The 17,629-nt window shown below is 49.3% G+C and overlaps 1 protein-coding gene across 1 annotated transcript in view; it reads right to left on the minus strand.

Annotated features, from left to right (window-relative positions):
- Positions 1–1,817: 1,817 nt before the first annotated feature.
- Positions 1,818–17,629, minus strand: part of pigk (phosphatidylinositol glycan anchor biosynthesis, class K) — a 165,485-nt gene continuing 149,673 nt past the window's right edge. Inside the window, exon 11 of the mRNA XM_078218940.1 lies at positions 1,818–4,006. Within this exon, the coding sequence (XP_078075066.1) occupies positions 3,890–4,006 (117 nt within the window). The 3' untranslated portion in view covers positions 1,818–3,889. The remainder of the gene's footprint in view (positions 4,007–17,629) is intronic.

Consider the following 17,629-nt stretch of genomic DNA (forward strand, 5'->3'; position numbering starts at 1 on the left):
TCCACCCCCCCCCCCCCCACTTAACCCTCAAAACATTCATCTTAGAAAAGAGAATTTAAACCTCCCCAGTGCTCAAAATGTCAGTGACCAAGTAATTCCCTCAAGGTAAAGTAACAACAAATTGGTCCAACTAAATTTTTCTTCACTCAGTAGCTGCTAAAAAATATTTCCCTTTTAAATCTGATTAAATTGACTGTAATGTGGCTGATTTTGAGATTGTGCATATTGTGCAAATTAAAAGTAATTTTTTTTAAAAATGAGCTGGACACGCAGCTATTCCCAACAAGAGAGAAAAGCAAACTTTACCTTTGCTATTTTTGAACAGTTAAAGTTACAAGTTTATTTATTAGTCACATGTAGGCTCACATTAACACTGCAATGAAGTTACACATTCCAGTGCCTGTTCGGGTACACTGAGGGAGAATTTAGCATGGCCAATGCACCCTAACCAACACGTCTTTCGGACTGTGGGCGGAAACTGGAGCACCCAGAGGAAACTCACGCAGACACGGGGAGAATATGCAGACTCCACACAGTGACCCAAGCAGCAGTGCTAATCACTGTGCCACCATATATATTGATCGGGATGAGGAGATAGGGATTAGGAGAAATGGCTTGATTCAGAGAGTTGAAGCATTGAATGCTTTGCTACAGGAACATTCAAACCACCAAGCATCGCATCTTTTCAGCAAAGGTGAATAATAGTGGAGGCTGGTTAGGTTGGGATCTTTTTCTTGGAGCAGAGAAGGCTGAGGGGGACCTGATCGAGGTGTATAAAATTACGAGAGCATAGATAGGGTAGATAGGAAGAGCCTTTTGCCCTTTGTAGAGGGGTCAATAACCAAGGGGCATAAGGTCAGGGGCAGGAGATTAGAGGGAATTTGAGGAAAGCTTCTTCACCCAGAGGCTGGTGGGAATCTGGAACTCACTGCCTGAAAGAGTGGTAGAGGTGGGAACCCTCACAACATTTCAGAATTATTTAGATGCGCATTTGAAACATCAGAGCACACAAGGTACGGTCCAAGCACCAGAAAATGGGATTCGGAGGTGCTTGATGGCCAGCACAGACATGATGGACCGAAGGGTCTCTTTCTGTGCTGTAAAACTTTATGACTGAATAATTTACAGAGCAATGGGAATAGTTCAGTGGAATTAACTTGATTTAGAATCATAGAATCCCTACAGTGCAAAAGAAGGCCATTCGGCCCATCGAGTCTGCACTGACTGCAATCCCACCCAGGCCCTATCCCCATAGCCCCATGTATTTACCCTGCTAATCCCCCTGACACTAGGGTCAGTTTAGCATGGCCAATTAATCTAAGCAGTACATCTTTGGACTGTGGGAGGAAACCGGAGCACCCGGAGGAAACCCACGCAGACATGGGGAGAATGTGCAAACTCCACACAGACAGTGACCAGAGGCCGGAATTGAACCCGGGTCTCTGGCGCTGAGGCAGCAATGCTAACCACTGTTCCAGCAAGGGGACACAGACTTAAGGTCATCGGCAAAAGAATTGGAAGGGAGGCGAGGAGATCGGGTCTTTTTTTTTCAAACTCAGTGAGTTGTTATCTAAAATGCTGTTTGACGGGCAGTGGAGGCAGCTTCAATGGTACCTGTCAAAATTGGATGTAAATGTGGAAAGTGGAGAAAGAACAGGGAGAGGTGGGAATAATTTGAGAGCTCTTTCAAAGAGCTCGCACAGACATGTAGGGCTGAATGGCCTCCTTTTGTTGTCTGCTTCCACAATTCTAAATCATACTGTTAGCGAGGTTCAAACAAATTTTACGCAGAGCCTGAGAAAGGTTGAACATTCATATAAAGTCAGGTCGCATTTAATAAAAAATTACTTTCAAAATGCAGCAACTGTTATGTGGGTAAACAGCTAATCTTCATGTGGCAAGGTACGGTAGCACAGTGGTTAGCACTGCTGCTTCACAGCTCCAGGGACCTGGGTTCGATTCCCAGCTTGGGTCACTGTCTGTGTGGAGTTTGCACATTCTCCTCGTGTCTGCGTGGGTTTCCTCCGGGTGCTCCGGTTTCCTCCCACAGTCCAAAGATGTGCAGGTTAGGTTGATTGGCCAAGCTAAAATTGCCCTTAGTGTCCTGGGATGCATAGGTTAGAGGGATTAGTGGGTAGATATGTAGGGATATGAGGGTAGGGCCTGGGTGGGGTTGTGGTTGGTGCAGCCTCGATGGGCCGAATGGCCTCTTTCTGTGCTGTAGGGTTTCTAAGATTTCTAAGATTCTAAGGTCCCAGGAAAAGCAAGCGAGTCAGATAAACAATCTGTTAGTGAGTGTGCGTTGGTGGCATTTGTTTAAGGGATAAATATTGACCAGAACATTGAAATTCTCTCTGAAATGGTGGTAGGAAAATTTGCACTGTTGCCTCAGCGCCAGGGTCTCGGGTTTGATTCCTGCCTTGGGTCACTGTCTGTGTGGAGTTAGCACATTCTCCCCGTGTCTGCGTGGGTTTCCTTCGGGTGCTCCAGTTTCCTCCCACACTCCAGAGACCTGCATGCTAGGTGGAATGGCCATGCTGAATTGGTGTCCAAAGATGTGTCGGCTGCAGGGATTAGCAGGGTAGGTGTGTGGGGTTATGGGGATAGGGTACGGGGTGGGCCTGGGTGAGATGCTCTGTCGGAGTGCCGGTGCAGACGCGATGGTCCAAATGGCCGCTTTCTGCACTGGAGGGTTTCTATGATTCTGGGATTCTATGAAAAAAAAATCTGTTCTGAAAGCCAGCTCTGCTGGCAGTCCAGCACTCCTGCAGCAATGTACACCTGATTCACAGACCAGAGGGTCGCCAACTGAACCAAGTAAAAGTTAAAGTTTATTTATTATTGTCACAAGTAGGCTTACATTAAACACTGCAATGAAGTTACTGTGAAAATCCCCTAGTCACCACACTCTGGCGCCTGTTCGGGTACACTGAGGGAGAACTTAGCATGGCCAATGCACCTAACCAGCAGGTCTTTCAGTCCATTGAGTCTGCACCAGCACCCCAACAGAGCATCGCACCCAGGCTCACCCTGCACCCTATCCCCGTGTGGGAGGAAACCGCAGCACCTGGAGGAAACCCACGCAGACACAGGGAGAACATGCAGACTCCACACAGACAGTGGCCCAAGTTGGGAATCGAACCCGGGTCCCTGGCGCTGTGAGGCAGCAGCGCTAACCATCGTGCCACCCACTAACAGCTGCCCACCTGACGTGACTGCGGAGTTAGGAAACTTTGTCCACAAATAAGGCCTGATTCACCTCATGAACAAAGAAAAACAAAACAAAGAAAATGAATGCAAACTCTGAACAGAGGTTTGATTCTTAATCATGATATTTGTCTACTGTGAGAGGTTAAGACAGAATAATGCAACTTTGTAGGTAATATTGTCAGACTGTGTCAGGCGTTTCAGGATATATTTTATTTTTATGACCACTTATGATCAGTCAAAGCATCTTTTTCAGTCATTTTTACTGGAACAAAGGTAGTTTTCAAGCGTTGGCTTGTTTCCCTTCGCACCAACGCTGGTGTTTATGGTGTAAATTCAGCCCGAGTCCAGAGTCATGGTCTGACTGAACATCAGAGATGAGTAGAACAAGTGCCCCTTACCGAGGGGGCTTCACTCTGCTTCGCCCCGCAGCCAGTTCTGGATATTCCAGCCAATTTACACACAAGTGTAGCTTCACCTCAACTCTAAACCCCTAAACGCACCCTCAAGCTCACCCCTTCCCCATTATTTCACCTTCAAGCCACACTCCCCAAAAAATAAAAACCTCAAAAAGAACAAACAAAAATAATTTACAGCAGTGCATTCCGCCGACAGGAAAATCCTTCTCAGAGGGCCGGGGATTGAGGAATGGGCCCTCCCATTGCCAGCTCAGCAACATCCATCAGAAAATGTGCTTGAGGTGCTTCAGTCCGTAGCTTTTGAAGAATACCAAGAGGATTAGTGTCCAGAGGCCGAGGATAAAGCCGTCTGGGGGATGCCAGTCTTTTTGCTTTGGTTTCTGAAAGACAAGAAAAGAGAAATGATCAGCCGGCTGTGTTGGCATTTAAAAACCACGCCTGCCGAATGGACTTTCAGAGTCAGCTTACGGACATATGATTTAGAAGGAGTAGGCCATTCGGCCCCTCGAGCCTGCTCTGCCATTCTGTAACACCATGGCTGACTGTGGCCTCAACTCCCCATTCTCTGTCTACCTCTGACTGCCTTGTTAGTCAAAATCTATCTAACTTTACCTTAAAAATAAACATTGAGCTTGCCTTCCCCGCTCTCTGGGGAAGATTCATGACGCTCAGAGAAAGAATTTCTTCTCATCTCCAGTTAAAAACTCTTTATTTTTAAACTGTCATAGAATCCCTACAGTGCGGAAGGAGGCCCATCGAGTCTGCACCAACTCTCCGTCAGAGCATCTCACCCAGGCCCTATCCCCGTAACCCCGCATATTTACCCTGCTAATTCTCCTGGCCTTAACATTTGGGGTGGCACGGTGGCACAGTGGTTAGCACTGCTGCCTCACAGCGTCAGGGACCCGGGTTCGACTCCCGGCTTGGATCACTGTCTGTGTGGAGTTTGCACATTCTCCCCATGCCTGCGTGGGTTTCCTCCGGGTGCTCCGGTTTCCTTCCACAGCCTAAGTATGTGCGGGTTAGGTGGATTGGCCATGCTAAATTGCCCTTAATTCCAGAGGGAATAGGAGGTAAATAAGTGGGGTTACGGGGATAGGACATGACTTGGGCAGGATTGTTGTCAGTGCAGACTCAATGGGCCAAAGTGGCCTCCTTCTGTAGATTCTAATATTCTATGATTTTGGGACACTAAGGAGCAATTTAGCATGGCCAATCCACCTAACCCACACATCTTCAGACTGTGGGAGGAAACCGGAGCACCCAGAGGAAACCCACGCAGACAGGGGGAGAATGTGCAAACTCCACGCAGACAGTGACCCAAGCTGGGAATTGAACCCAGGTCCCTGGCTCTGTGAGGTAGCAGTGCTAACCACTGCGCCACCGTGCCACCACTTAGCTCTAGTCTCTCCCACAAGGGGAAACAACCATTCAGCATCCATCTTGTCAAGTTTCCTCAACATCTTATATGTTTCAACAAGATCACCACCCATGCTTCTGAAATTCAATGGACACAGACCCAGTCTGTGCAACCTTTCCTCTTAAAGTAACTCTGCCCCCCTCAAGGTATCAGTCGAAGGAATTTTTTCTGAACTCCTTTCTAACACCTTCTATCCTTTCTTAAATAAGGAGACCAAAACTGTACACTGCACTCTGATCATTCTGTACACTGCACTATACTATGATCTCACCATCAGTACAACTGCAGCAAAACATCCCAACTGTTATATTCCATTCCCCTAGCAATAAATGGCCACATTCCACTTGTCTTCCTAATCCCGTGTTGTACCTGCTTGCTAACTTTTCCTGATTCATGTACCCAGCTTTTTGAAAGGATGGGACGGGAAGTTCTGGATTACTTGCTAAAAGAGCACTGCTTGGTTAGAGGTATTAGCAAAAAGGATTTGAACACAGGAGTGGTAGACTGGACTAAAATCAGGGAAGCTTTGCCTGGTTCGAAAAGGTATCACAGTTATTGATTCAGACTGCCAGAGAGAACTATCTGTTGTTGCAAGGCTGACATGGAGATCAAACCTCTCTATCCCTCCTTTTTAAAAAGATTCTTCCATGGTGTGTGGGTGTCGCTCGCTCGGCCAGCATTTATTGCCCATCCCTCATTGCCCTTGAGAAGGTGGTGGTGAGTTTCCTTCTTAATACAAAAGGGTCCAGAGGGGCAATGTTTTCACACAGAGGGTGGTGAGTGTCTGGAACAAGCTGCCAGAGGTAGTAGTAGAGGCGGGTGCAATTTTATCTATTAAGCATTTAGATAGTTACATGGGTAAGATGGGTATAGAGGGATATGGGCCAAACACGGGCAATTGGAACTAGCTTCGGGGTTTAAAAAAAAGGGTGGCATGGACAAGTTGGGCCGAAGGGCCTGTTTCCATGCTGTAAACCTCTATGAATCTAACCGCTGCAGTCCATGAGCTGTAGGTACACCCACACTGCTGTTAGGGAGGGAGTTCCAGGATTTTGACCAAGTGACAGTGAAGGAACAGCCAATATATTTTCAAGTCAGGATGGTGAGTGACTGGGAGGGGAATTTGCAGGTAGTTCTTTAAGACGCTCCTTAAAAACCACTTCTTTGAACAAGCTTCATTTCAGCTTGTTCAAGGCAGAATTTAAATGTTTTATTGTTGTTGTTATGTTCTTTCAGCCCTAAACAATAAGAACTAGGAGCAGGAGTGGGCACTTCAGCTCCTCAAGCCTGCTCCGCCATTCAATATCATCATGGTTGATCTCATCTCAGCCTCAACTCCACTTTCCTGCCCGTTCTCCATTACCCTTCAACCCATTACTAATTACAAATCTGTCTATCTCCTCCTCAAATTTACCCAAAGTTCCAGCATCCACCGCACTCTGGGGTAGTGAATTCCACAGATTCATAAGACCATAAGATATAGGAGCAGAATGAGACCATTCTGTCCATCCAGTCTGCTCCGCCATTCAATCATGGCCGATACGTTTCTCAACTCCCTTCTCCCTGTAACCTTTGATCCTCTTACCAATCAAGACCCTGTCTATCTCAGTCTTAAATACACTCAATGACCCGGCCTCCACAGCCCTCTGTGGCAATGAATTCCACAGTTCGCCACTCTCTGGCTGAAGAAATTCCTCATCTCGGTTCTAAAAGGTTGTCCCTTTACTCTGAGGCTGTGCCCTCGGATCCGAGTCTCTCCGACTAATGGAAACATCTTCCCCACGTCCACTCTATCCAGGCCTTTCAGTATCCTGTAAGCTTCAATGAGATCCCCCCCTCATACTTCTAAACTCCATCGAGTGGAGATCCAGAGTCCTCAGATGCTCCTCATACGTCAAGGCTTTCATTCCTGGAATCATTTTCGTGAACCTCCTCTGGACCCTCTCCAAGGCCAGAATATCCTTCCTTAGACATGGATTCACCACCCTTGGAGAGAGGCAGTTTCTCCTCATCTCCATTTTATCTTTATTTGTATAGCTGCCAGACCATATTGTTATAGAATCATAGAATTCTACAGTGCAGAAGGAGGCCATTCAGCCCATCGAGTATGCACTGACCACAATCCCACCCAGGCCCTATCCTTATAACCCCATGCATTTACCCTAGTTCGTCCCCCTGGCACTGAGGGTCAATTTAGCACGGCCAATCCACCTAACCCACACATCGTTCAGACTGTGAGACGAAACCGGAGCACCCGGAGGAAACCCACGCAGGCACGGGGAGCCAAAAGCGAAAATGCTGGAAAATCTCAGCAGGTCTGGCAGCATCTGTTTTTCTCTCCTTACAGCTGCTGCCAGACCTGAGATTTTCCAGCATTTTCGCTTTTGGTTTCAGATTCCAGCAGCCGCAGTAATTTGCTTTTATCCAGACACGGGGAGAATGTGCTGACTCCACACAGACAATGGCCCAAGCCGGGAATCGAACCCGGGTCCCTGGCGCTGTGAGGCAGCAGGTGCTAACCACTGTGCCACCGTGCCGCCCATAGATCTCTGAAGAGGGCAGGACAGGTAGATAAGGTAGTTAAACATAGAAACATAGGAGCAGAAGGAGGCCATTCGGCCCTTCGAGCCTGCTCCGCCATTCATTACGATCATGGCTGATCATCCAACTCAATAGCCTAATCCTGCTCTCTCCCCATAACCTTTGATCCCATTCGCCCCAAGTGCTATATGAAAGGAGGCTAGTCTGACTCGATTCTTGCCTCTGAAGAGTTAAAATATTAAGTACAAAAAAAGCTACATAAAGAGCTCAGGCAGAGAAATAATGATGAGAAGGGATTGTTTTATGCAGGCGGTGTTCCGTTAGTTCAGCTAGGAATCCAGCAAGTCAGTGTTTGCCATTTAAACCGATTGCATCTAAACTCATTGGAGTTCAATCTAGCCTGTGTACAGCCGGCTGCAACACACAATTTGACCACATTCGATGCGAGATTGCTCCTTCAAATATCATGTGAGCTCGGTGAGGTGCACAGATTATTTTTTTTTGCCAAGCACATTTTAAATCCTGTTGTGGGATTAAATTGAACTTCTGCTCCAATTATGCAGCAGCCGCCACCTGCTTTCACTGCAATGCTTCACACTTCGAGTACTTTTGAAAATGGTGCATATACATACATGGGAGGCAGGGGGTGGAGGGGGAAGAAAAGAAATTGGAAGCCACAGCCCATTAACATTCTGTTGGGCTAGCCGGTCTCAAACAGTAATCTATAATACGCGGCTGGTGTTTAAAATCGTCCAATTAACATGCAAGTCCATTGTGTGGGTTGCTTTGCACTTTTCATCATCCAGTTAGTCCCATCAATCATTCCATTTATTAACATCAGATGTGCATTCCCCCAGAAGTGGCAGCTGACCTCACTGACAAATTACCTCTGCCCTTGGCCGTTTTGCTGTGAAGCATTCTCACACAGCGCAGCCTAAACAATCTCATCAACAACCTTATCTCCAATACCGTTCTCCTGGCCCTTCCCCCTGCAAGAAATCAAACATTTTCGTTTCGATTCACCAGCCGCACATCAATGAACTCACTCACTTCAGGCACCGCAGCTGACGCAGAGTTGACTTTTGATTAAAGACAGAGAAACCCGTGTGTAAGCTCTGCCTCACGACGCCAGGGACCCGGGTTCGGTTCCCGGCTCAGGTCACTGTCTGCGTGGAGTTTGCACGTTCTCCCTCGTGTCTGCGTGGGTTTCCTCCGGGTGCTCCAGTTTCCTCCCACACTCCAAAGATGTGCGGGTTAGGTGGATTGGCCATGCTAAATTGACCCTTAATGTCAGGGGGTTTAGGTAGGGTAAATGTGTGGGGTTACGGGGATAGGGCCTGGGTGGGATTGTGTTCGGTGCCGACTCGATGGGCCGAATGGCCTCTTTCTGCACTATAGGATTCTATGATTCTATAAACAATGCTGTTTAAGGATTCAGGTGTCCCAACGTGCTTTGCGGCCGGTGAAGTATTCTTGAAGCGTAGCTGCTGTTGGAATGTAAGGAAGCGTGGCAGTGACTTGCACACAGTGACACAGCGACACACACACAGCGACGTGCGCACAGCGACTTGCGCACAGCGACTTGCGCAGAGCAAGCTCCCACAAAGAGCAATACCAGAGTGACCAGCTAATCTGCCTTATATTAGAAGAATTCCCTGCTCTCCACTCGAAAGGCTGGACAGGGCCTCAGTTTAACATCTCAGCCAAAGGACAGCACCTCAGACAATGTAGCACTCCCTCCACAGAGCACTGGGATTGTCAGCTTAGATTATTTTTCTGTTCAAGTCTCTGAAGAGGGACGTGACTCGGAAGCGAAAATACGGTCCAGTGAACACCACAGCTGACAGATTTAGCGAGGGGGCAAGGCCACAAACCAAGTGAGAATTTATCAGCCTGGGAGGGGAGGGGAGGGGTGGGGGAGGGGGTGTGGGAGGGGAGGGGAGAGGTGGGGGGGGGGGAGGGGAGGGGAGGTAATGCAATCCCAGATGCCAGGGCTGTGGATGCCCTGAAGATTACAGAGGGCAGCTGATGGGTGGCCAGCCAGGAGCACATTGGAGCAAAGAGGAGTGAAAATCTCGAACTCCAGCCACCCCCCCCCCCCCCCCCCGCCCGCCCCCCCACACACACACACACACACACAGACACGCACAAACAAATTGGTCCTACCCTGCCAGCAAGGTCCTGCTCCCCCGCTCTCCTCACATCCGTTCCCCTGCCCCCCTCGCACTCCTGCCTCCCTCGCACCCCCGCTCCCTTTGCGCCCCAAAACTCAGGAAATTAGGAGGGAAGAAGTGTGTAAAGCTAAGATACCATGCTGTCCTGCGATCGAGGAGGGTGCAGCGCGTATATGAGGAATTGTGAGGGTTGAGAAGGTGGGAGCACCATTTGCAGTAAGAGGACATTCTGAGGCTGAGGGTACTGTTGAGTGAGGGGGGGGTGAGAGATCCTATGTAAGCTTAGCCCTGGTTGCTTCAGTCTAGATGTGGAGATGATGCTTCAGTCTATGCAAAGATATTTCTGCCTATGCAACTAACTCTGCTAAGCTGACCAACTGTAGCTGGCTTGACTACATTAGAATCAGAAGGCATGATGGGTTAGCGAAAAATTGTCTGCATTCCTGAAGGGTACGCAATGCAGGCAAACAACAACAGCTGCAAGGATTGTTTTTCTAGACGGAGAAAGCCTGCCAAGGACTTGGCCAATAATGAGATAAGGGTTGAAATATATTTTGGAACGGTGTTCAAGTTCAGTACAGAGCCTGGCTGAGAAGCCAGTCTCTAAGTTCGCTTTTTCTTCTGTCATGTTAAATTTTTAAAGTTCTGTTCAATAAAAGAAAACCATTTTAAACTCACACCAAATGCCATCCCCCCGTCTGTTTAAAGGAATGACTGGATCCAACAGGGAGATTCGAGCTTTGAGCTATAGGTTAGTCTTCGGAGAAATGTGAAAACTGCATCCTTGGGGAACTGGAAGGAATTTTTTATTCCCTGCAGGACACAGGGGAGGCTCAAGATGTTTCAGCCATTTTACCGAGGAGAACGCGGCAGGGTTCCTTCAATACAGGGTGGGAAATCTGAAGCTATGAATGCAGAGCACAATCACCAGGGCGTGGACGGACTTGCATAACGAGAAACAGAATTGGAGCCTTGGGAGGCTGCTGAGTTAATTGGAAAGAAAGTCAGAAAATGAAGCATCAGCCTCAGCACAGACAGTGTCAACTGAAATGTAACTGGATAGGCAGCAAGACAGTTTTCGTGCAAGGCTGTGTGATGTTAACACGTTGATACTGAATGGTTTCAGAACCAGTCAAAGGCTTATTGGCAGCCAAGGTACGCAACTCAGACGCGCGTATGTTTCATTAACAACTGCCTATTTCAATCAAGGAGAATTAAACCTAATTAGGGGTCAGCCGTGACTCAGAGGGTAGCACTCGTACCTCTGGAATCCCCTCCAGAGATGCCAGTGTTGGACTGGGGTGCACAAGCTGAGAGGTCACACGACACCAGGTTATCGTCCAGCAGGTTTATTTGAAATCACCAGCTTTCGGAGCGCTGCTCCTTCATCAGGTTTAAGGGGAGAGGAGAGAGAGACAAAAGGGTCCAAAGGGGCCGTTTTTTCACACAGAGGGTGGTGACTGTGTGGACGAGCTGCTAAAGGTAGTAGTCGAGGTGGGTACAATTTTATCTTTTAAAAAGCATTTAGACAGTTACATGAGTAAGATGGGTATAGAGGGATATGGGTCAAATGCGGGCAATTGGGACTAGCTTAGTGGTTAAAAACTGGGTGGCATGGAGAAGTTGGGCCAAAGGGCTGTAAACCTCTATGACTCCATGATCTTGTCCCCTACAGAGGTGTGAGCGCAGAGTCCAGGCTGAAACTCCATGGTGCAGCACTGAGGGAGTGCTGCAGTACTGAGGGAGTACTGCAGTACTGAGGGAGTGCCGCAGCACTGAGGGAGTGCCGCGGTACTGAGGGAGTGCCGCAGCACTGAGGGAGTGCCGCAGTACTGAGGGAGTGCCGCAGTACTGAGGGAGTGCCGCAGTACTGAGGGAGTGCCGCAGTACTGAGGGAGTGCTGCAGCGCTGAGGGAGTGCCGCGGTACTGAGGGAGTGCCGCAGCACTGAGGGAGTGCCGCAGCACTGAGGGAGTGCCGCGGCACTGAGGGAGTGCCGCGGTACTGAGGGAGTGCCGCGGTACTGAGGGAGTGCCGCGGCACTGAGGGAGTGCCGCGGCACTGAGGGAGTGCCGCGGCACTGAGGGAGTGCCGCAGTACTGAGGGAGTGCCGCGGCACTGAGGGAGTGCCGCAGTACTGAGGGAGTGCCGCAGTACTGAGGGAGTGCTGCAGCGCTGAGGGAGTGCCGCGGTACTGAGGGAGTGCCGCAGCACTGAGGGAGTGCCGCAGCACTGAGGGAGTGCCGCAGCACTGAGGGAGTGCCGCGGTACTGAGGGAGTGCCGCGGTACTGAGGGAGTGCCGCGGTACTGAGGGAGTGCCGCGGCACTGAGGGAGTGCCGCGGCACTGAGGGAGTGCCGCGGTACTGAGGGAGTGCCGCGGTACTGAGGGAGTGCCGCGGTACTGAGGGAGTGCCGCAGTACTGAGGGAGTGCCGCGGTACTGAGGGAGTGCCGCAGTACTGAGGGAATGCCGCAGTACTGAGGGAGTGCTGCAGTATTGAGGGAGTGCTGTAGTACTGAGGGAGTGCCGCAGCACTGAGGGAGTGCCGCGGTACTGAGGGAGTGCCGCGGCACTGAGGGAGTGCCGCGGTACTGAGGGAGTGCTGCAGTATTGAGGGAGTGCTGCAGTACTGAGGGAGTGCTGCAGCACTGAGGGAGTGCTGCAGCGCTGAGGGAGTGCTGCAGTGCTGAGGAAGTGCCACAGTACTGAGGGAATGCCGCCGTACTGAGGGAGTGCCGCAGTACTGAGGGAATGCTGCAGTGCTGAGGGAATGCTGAGGGAGTGCCACAGTACTGAGGGAGTGCCGCAGTACTGAGGGAATGCTGCAGTGCTGAGGGAGTGCCACAGTACTGAGGGTGTGCCGCAGTACTGAGGGAATGCTGAGGGAGTGCCACAGTACTGAGGGAGTGCCGCAGTACTGAGGGAATGCTGCAGTGCTGAGGGAGTGCCACAGTACTGAGGGTGTGCCGCAGTACTGAGGGAATGCTGAGGGTGTGCCGCAGTACTGAGGGAATGCTGCAGTACTGAGGGAGTGCCGCAGTACTGAGGGAATGCTGCAGTACTGAGGGAGTGCCGCAGTACTGAGGGAATGCTGCAGTGCTGAGGGAGTGCCGCAGTACTGAGGGAATGCTGCAGTACTGAGGGAGTGCCGCAGTACTGAGGGAATGCTGCAGTACTGAGGGAGTGCCGCAGTACTGAGGGAATGCTGCAGTACTGAGGGAGTGCCGCAGTACTGAGGGAATGCTGCAGTACTGAGGGAGTGCCGCAGTACTGAGGGAATGCTGCAGTACTGAGGGAGTGCCGCAGTACTGAGGGAATGCTGCAGTGCTGAGGGAGTGCCACAGTACTGAGGGAGTGCCGCAGTACTGAGGGAGTGCCGCAGTACTGAGGGAATGCTGCAGTGCTGAGGGAGTGCCACGGTACTGAGGGTGTGCCGCAGTACTGAGGGAGTGCCACGGTACTGAGGGTGTGCCGCAGTACTGAGGGAGTGCCGCAGTACTGAGGGAATGCTGCAGTACTGAGGGAGTGCTGCAGTACTGAGGGAGCGCTGTAGTACTGAGGGAGCGCTGTAGTACTGAGGGAGCGCTGTAGTACTGAGGGAGCGCTGCAGTGCTGAGGGAGCGCTGCACTGCTGGAGTTGCTGCCTTGCAGACAAATGTTAAGCAAAGGCTGTATCTGTTCTCACAGGGGGGCTAACAAAGGCTACACCGCAGCAATGGAGTTCCCCAGTGTCTTGGCCAACATTCATTCCTCAACCAAACATCACCACAATCATACCGGGTTATTCAGGTCATTGCTGTTTGTGTGACCAGCTTGTGTGCAAACTGGCTGCCACTCACCCCTGCATCACGAGATTTGGCCATAAAGCACTTGGGGAGTGTCCTGAGAATGTGAAAGGTGCTAGATAAATGCAAGTCTTTCTATCTTTTGAAATCACAAACCAAAAGACAGTCCCATCCAGTAGCTTCTGACAAGCTCACATTTGTTGTTCGAAATTGCACATTCCTTATCTAGATTAGGAACCACAAACCAAACTCAGTGATTGCAAATATTAGCACAACAATAACTTGTATTCCTGACCACTGGTGCTTCAGTCACATGAAGATTCCAGGGCGTGTGTTTTGTTTTGCTTTAATCTTATATCTTGGGGGTTATGAGGTTTTATGCATCTAAATATCACTGAGGTACATCTGTTCTTGAGCTGGATTCTGCAAGATCAATTGAGTTCTGCTCATTCCTGAGTTAGTCATTGGCAATCTGCCTCCAGTATTCTATACTCCATTTGCCTCTGTAATTGTAGACTTGCAAACATAAAGTAAAGTTTATTTATTAGTCACAAGGTTTACACTCATACTGCATGAAGTCACTGTGAAAATCCCCTAGTCGCCACACTCCGGCGCCTGTTCGGGTACACTGAGGGAGAATTTAGCATGGCCAAGGCACCTAACCAGCATGTCTTTCGGACTGAGGGAGGAAACCGGAACACCCGGAGGAAACCCACACAGACACAAAGAGAATGTGCAGACTCCACACAGACAGTGACCCAAGCTGGGAATTGAACCTAGGTCCCTGGCGCTGTGAAACAGCAGTGCTAACCACTGTACCACCGTGCTGCCCACCATATATTGCTTCTGTCACCATATCCAGAATTTGGTCACCTCCAGAGTTGGCACCCATTTTCTGGGTGAAGAAATTTCTGTCCTCAGTGGTCTATCCGTATCCTCAGACTGTGGACCCCTGGTTCTGGATGCCCCCACCATCGGGAACATCATTCTTACATTTATCCCGTCTAGTCCTGTTAGAATTTTATTGGTTTCTATAAGATGCCCCTCATTCTTCTGAACTCCAGCGAATATAATCCTAACCAATGCAATTTCTCCTCATACATCAGTCCCACCATCCCAGGAATCAGCCTGGTAAACCTTCCCTGCCCTCCCTCTAGAGCAAGAAAATCCTTCCTCAGGTCAGGAAACCAAAACTGCAGATACTATTCCAGGTGTGGCCTCACTAAGGCCCTGTATAATTGCAGCAATTCTTCCCAGTGTCACACATGTAATCCCTACAGTGCAGAAGGAGACCATTCGGCCCATCGAGTCCGCACCGACTCTCTGACAAAGCTTTTCACCCAGACTGCATCCTCGTAGTTACCCTGCTAATCCCCCTAAGCTACACATCCTGGGACACTGAGGGTCAATTTAGCACAGCCAATTTACCTAATCCGCACACCTTTGGTCTGTGGTAGGAAACCGGTACACCCGGAGGAAACCCACTCAGACACGGGAAGAACGTGCACACTCCGCACAGTCACCCGAGGCCGGAATCGAAGCTGGGTCCCTGGTGCTGTGAGGCAGCAGTGCCAACCACTGTGCCATCATGTCCTGGCCAACACATATTCCTCAATTATTATTTTAACTGCCACAAGGTCACGAAGGACACTAAATAAGTTCATAAGATATAGGAATAGAATTAGGCCGTTTGGCCCATCGGCTCTGCTCTACCATTGGATCATGGCTGATATGCTCCTCATCCCCATTTTCCTGCCTTCTCCCCATAACCCTTCAACCCAATTAAAAATCTGTCTAACTCCTCCTTAAATTTACTCACTGTCCCACCGAACACCGCACTTTGGGGTAGTGAATTCCACAGATTCACAATCCTTTGGGAGAAGTAGTTTCTCCTCAACTCTGTTTTAAATTTGCTACCCCTTATCCTAAGACTACGACCTCTTGTCCTAGAATGTCCCACAAGAGGAAGCATCCGCTCCACGTCTACTTTATCCATCTTGCATGTCTCAATTTGATCTCCCCTCATTCTTCTACATTCCAGAGAGTATAGGCCTAAAATAAATGCAAGTTCTTTCTCTCCTTCAAGTCGATAATCCTCACCTCAAACATTTTGGCCAAACAGCTTGAGTCTATGCCGCATTCTACGTAATTCTGCTTGGCGGAACAAACTTTAACTAGCTTGGGAGAATATCACTGATTACTGTTCTCTTGAATTGTGCATCCCATCAATTCCTCACAGCGTGTCCCACACTACATTGGCAGTAAAGAGCAAAGTGTCTGATTTGTTTGCTCAGCAGGTTTTTATTCTTACCGTTTCCAAGAAATAAATCAAAAGTGGCTCGAAAACAGCAGGAATACAGCCCAGTTTTCCAATCAATTGTCCTCATCGGGTACATCCAAGGATTAACAAAATTATATATAGAAAAGTGGCTAATGTACAAGCCCTCAGCTATCGGGGGTATGTTTTCTTTTTAAATTAAGTTTCAGCATGCAGTCATTTATTTCCTAGGTGCCTTGAGAATATGATGTACAACTGAGAGCCACATCAAAGGACAGTGTGGTGTGGGTGGGTCAGGTAAAGGCCAGAACAGTGGCACAGTGGTTAGCACTGCTGCCTCACAGCGCCAGGGTCCCAGGTTCAATTCCAGACTCGGGTCACTGTCTGTGTGGAGTTTGCACGTTCTCCCCATGTCTGCGTGGGTTTCCTCCGGGTGCTCCGGTTTTCCTCCCACAGTCCAAAGATGTGCGGGTTAGGTTGATTGGCCATGATAAATTAACCCTTAGTGTCAGGAAGATTAGCTAGGGTGAATGCGTGGGGTTACGGGAATAGGGGTTGGGTGGGATTGTGGTCGGTACAGACTCGATGGGCCAAATGACCTCCTTCTGTACTGTAGGGATTCTATGAACAGGTAAGGAAAACAGGACTTCAGTGAAGCAGCACGTGGGTTTGTGTGTGACAGACCAATAGTTTCACAGTCACGTGGACACTCCAGCGCAGCACTGAATAATGGCTGTCCAGGCGGCGATGCTAATTTTTGGATTAATCATTGAAATAAGACCTTGCCTGCTCGCTCAGAAGAATGTACAAATTCTAAAAACAGCAGGGGAAATATCATAGAAATAGCAGAAACCCTACAGTAAAGGGGCCTTGATATCCGGGCCAATATTTATCCTTCAATCAATATCGCTACAAAAAAAATTAAATCATTATTTGCCTGCGTGGGTTTCCTCCGGGTGCTCTGGTTTCTTCCCACAGTCCAAAGATGTGCGGGTTAGGTTGATTGGCTGTGCTAAATTGCCCCTAGTGTCAGGGTAAAGCAGGGTAATTACGTGGGGTTACTGAAATAGAGCCTGGGTGGGATTGTGGTGGGTGCGGACTCGATGGGCCGAATGGCCTCCTTCTGCACTGTAGGGATTCTATGATTATCGCGTTACTGTCCGTGGGAGCTTGTGTATAAATCGGTTGCCACATCTCTTACGTCACAGCATTGATCACACTCCAAATGTACTTTAAGGAGAGATTCTGAAATGGTTAAACATGCTACACAGATCTTTTTCACTGCCAGGTTTTATGCTTTAATTAAGTTCGAAATCTCAAATGGCCACGGCGGAATTTGAGCTTTATTGTCGGGATTACTAACTCAGTCGCACAGTCATTACTCTGCCGCACCCTGACGCCACTACTGAACTTTTTGGCTCCTTCATTTTTCATTAGGTCGGCGCTGTGGGAAAAATCTATTGCGGGATTACAATACTGCACCTTGGATTAATAGCCACTGTTTGGCCTCTATCCTCTGTCTAATTATACGTTCCCGCATTAAACTTCTCGAAGCCGCCCCCCCCCAGCAATAACAATTCAGCTGCAGCTCGTGGGCGCGGTGATATTCTCAGGGTAGCTGACGCGGTTTGTTAAAATAGACTTCACAAAATTCCACACACTCTGTCAGTTCCTTCCGGTTGGAACCCAATCTTTATCTACAAGATCGCACGGGTGGCACAGTGGTTAGCGCTGCTGCCTCACAGCGCCAGGGACACGGGTTCAATTCTAGCCTCGGGTCACTGTCTGTGCGGAGTTTGCACGT

This window comes from Mustelus asterias, chromosome 8 (genome assembly GCF_964213995.1).
Source record: "Mustelus asterias chromosome 8, sMusAst1.hap1.1, whole genome shotgun sequence".
Taxonomy (NCBI): domain Eukaryota; kingdom Metazoa; phylum Chordata; class Chondrichthyes; order Carcharhiniformes; family Triakidae; genus Mustelus; species Mustelus asterias.